The 1,866-nt window shown below is 28.7% G+C and overlaps 1 protein-coding gene across 1 annotated transcript in view; it reads left to right on the top strand.

Annotated features, from left to right (window-relative positions):
- LOC9298381 (non-classical arabinogalactan protein 31) overlaps positions 1–651 on the top strand; it is a 1,709-nt gene extending 1,058 nt beyond the window's left edge. Inside the window, exon 2 of the mRNA XM_002862258.2 lies at positions 166–651. Coding sequence (XP_002862304.1) covers positions 166–476 — 311 coding nt within the window. The 3' untranslated portion in view covers positions 477–651. The remainder of the gene's footprint in view (positions 1–165) is intronic.
- The last annotated feature ends 1,215 nt before the right edge of the window (positions 652–1,866 follow it).

Below are 1,866 nucleotides of genomic sequence, written 5' to 3' on the forward strand. Positions count from 1 at the left end.
GCCGGGGCTGGTAGTATTGTATTTTAGAATGTTGCATGCATGTTCTCTTCTTTTCAAACAAAATATTAGAAAAAATGTATTTTCAGAATTGACACATTCGTCGAGTCTCTCACGCCACTTGGCTTTCATGCATCAAGTTATATTTTGGTTATTTTTCAATGATAGGAGCGACGGTAAAGCTTGCATGCAACAACACAAAGAGAGGTGTGACAATGGAGACAAAAACAGACAAAAACGGATACTTTTTCATGTTAGCCCCCAAAAAACTCACGACCTACGCTTTCCACACGTGCCGGGCTTGGCCCACGAATCCCGGACCCACGACTGCAACGATGACATGCACCGTCCCGTCAAAGCTCAACAATGGAATCACTGGTGCTATGCTTAAGCCTTCTAAAACAATCAACATCGGTGAACACGACTACGTTCTCTTCTCTGTTGGTCCCTTCGCGTTTGAGCCTGCCTGTACTCGTTGAAGACTAGAATTTCGTTTTATGTATTTGTGTGTGGTTGATTGTTATAATGATGATCACTATCTAGTGTTTTCAATGATGTGTCTTGTTTGTTTTCTTGGTACGTTTCTATTTAAAATTTGTGTGTGTTGACATTTTAAGATCGTTACTGTGTTTGTAGTAATTAGTAGGAAAAAAATACTCAGTTACACGAAGTATAACGAAATACATGGCTACACATGCCAAGTTTAAAAATGTACAATCAACTACACGAACTAAATGTATTGCATGCCCATATATACTAACTATATGACGACATGTGCTTAACATCACGAACATTTATTCCGGTACACTAATCAACGAAATCCGGCGTTGACCATTGTTGACCGGTATTGACCAACAAAAATATTCAAAATTTTTTTTAGTAATTAGTTAATATTTTTAGTAAATATTCAAAAAAAAAATTTAGTAATTAGTTAATTTTTTTAGTATTGACCGGTAGTGATTTTAATAATTAGTTAATTTTTTTAACTTCAAAACAAAACTAAAAGTAAAATGAAATAAATTTTATTATTTTTTATAGAAAAATTGAGTATATGACTCTTTAATCTAAAGTTTGCATGTTTAAAAAATATTAAGTTTTTTTTGCTAAAATCAAAATCATAATACATAGTTAAAAACATAGAAAAATTTACATACTCTTTAGTCTAACTTTAATATATTGTTAATTTATGTAATTAAAATTATTAAAAAAAATTTCGTAATAACGGATAAATAACAAAAAAAGGTCGTAATTTGTTTTTTTTAATATATAGCAAATAAAAAATCTAACGATATTGATTTTAGCAAAAACATTTATAAAATAAGAAGTTAATGTTTTTATTGACAATGTAAAAATAAAGAATTCGCTTAATTATTTTTATTTCAATTTTATTTTAGTTTTGAAATTGAAAAAACTAACTAATTATAATAATCAATTTATTAAATATATATACAAAATTTATTTAAGTTGAGTATACTATATAGAATGTGTTTTCCTCTTTAATTATACAATACAATAAAAGATTTAATAGAATAATTTTTTGTTTTTGTTTTTAATATTAAAATATAAAAAAATTTTGAATATTTTTGTTGGTCAATACCGGTCAACGATGGTCAACACCGGATTTCGATGATTAGTATACCAGAATAAGATGTTCGTGATGTTGACCACATGTCGTCATATAGTTGGTATGTTATATTTCGTGTAGCTGAGTATCTTTTTTCCTAATTAGTATTATTTGTGGGGTTTATGTTTTGTATTAAATCTTTCTGTGTGTGAATTTCTTATGTATTACTAAGATCTAACATAGAATTGAATATGCATTCCCTTATTTGTTAGTGAAGCTCGAAAAACAGAAACAAAAAAGAGTCA

Source organism: Arabidopsis lyrata (assembly GCF_000004255.2).
Source record: "Arabidopsis lyrata subsp. lyrata unplaced genomic scaffold ARALYscaffold_731, whole genome shotgun sequence".
NCBI classification, from domain to species: domain Eukaryota; kingdom Viridiplantae; phylum Streptophyta; class Magnoliopsida; order Brassicales; family Brassicaceae; genus Arabidopsis; species Arabidopsis lyrata.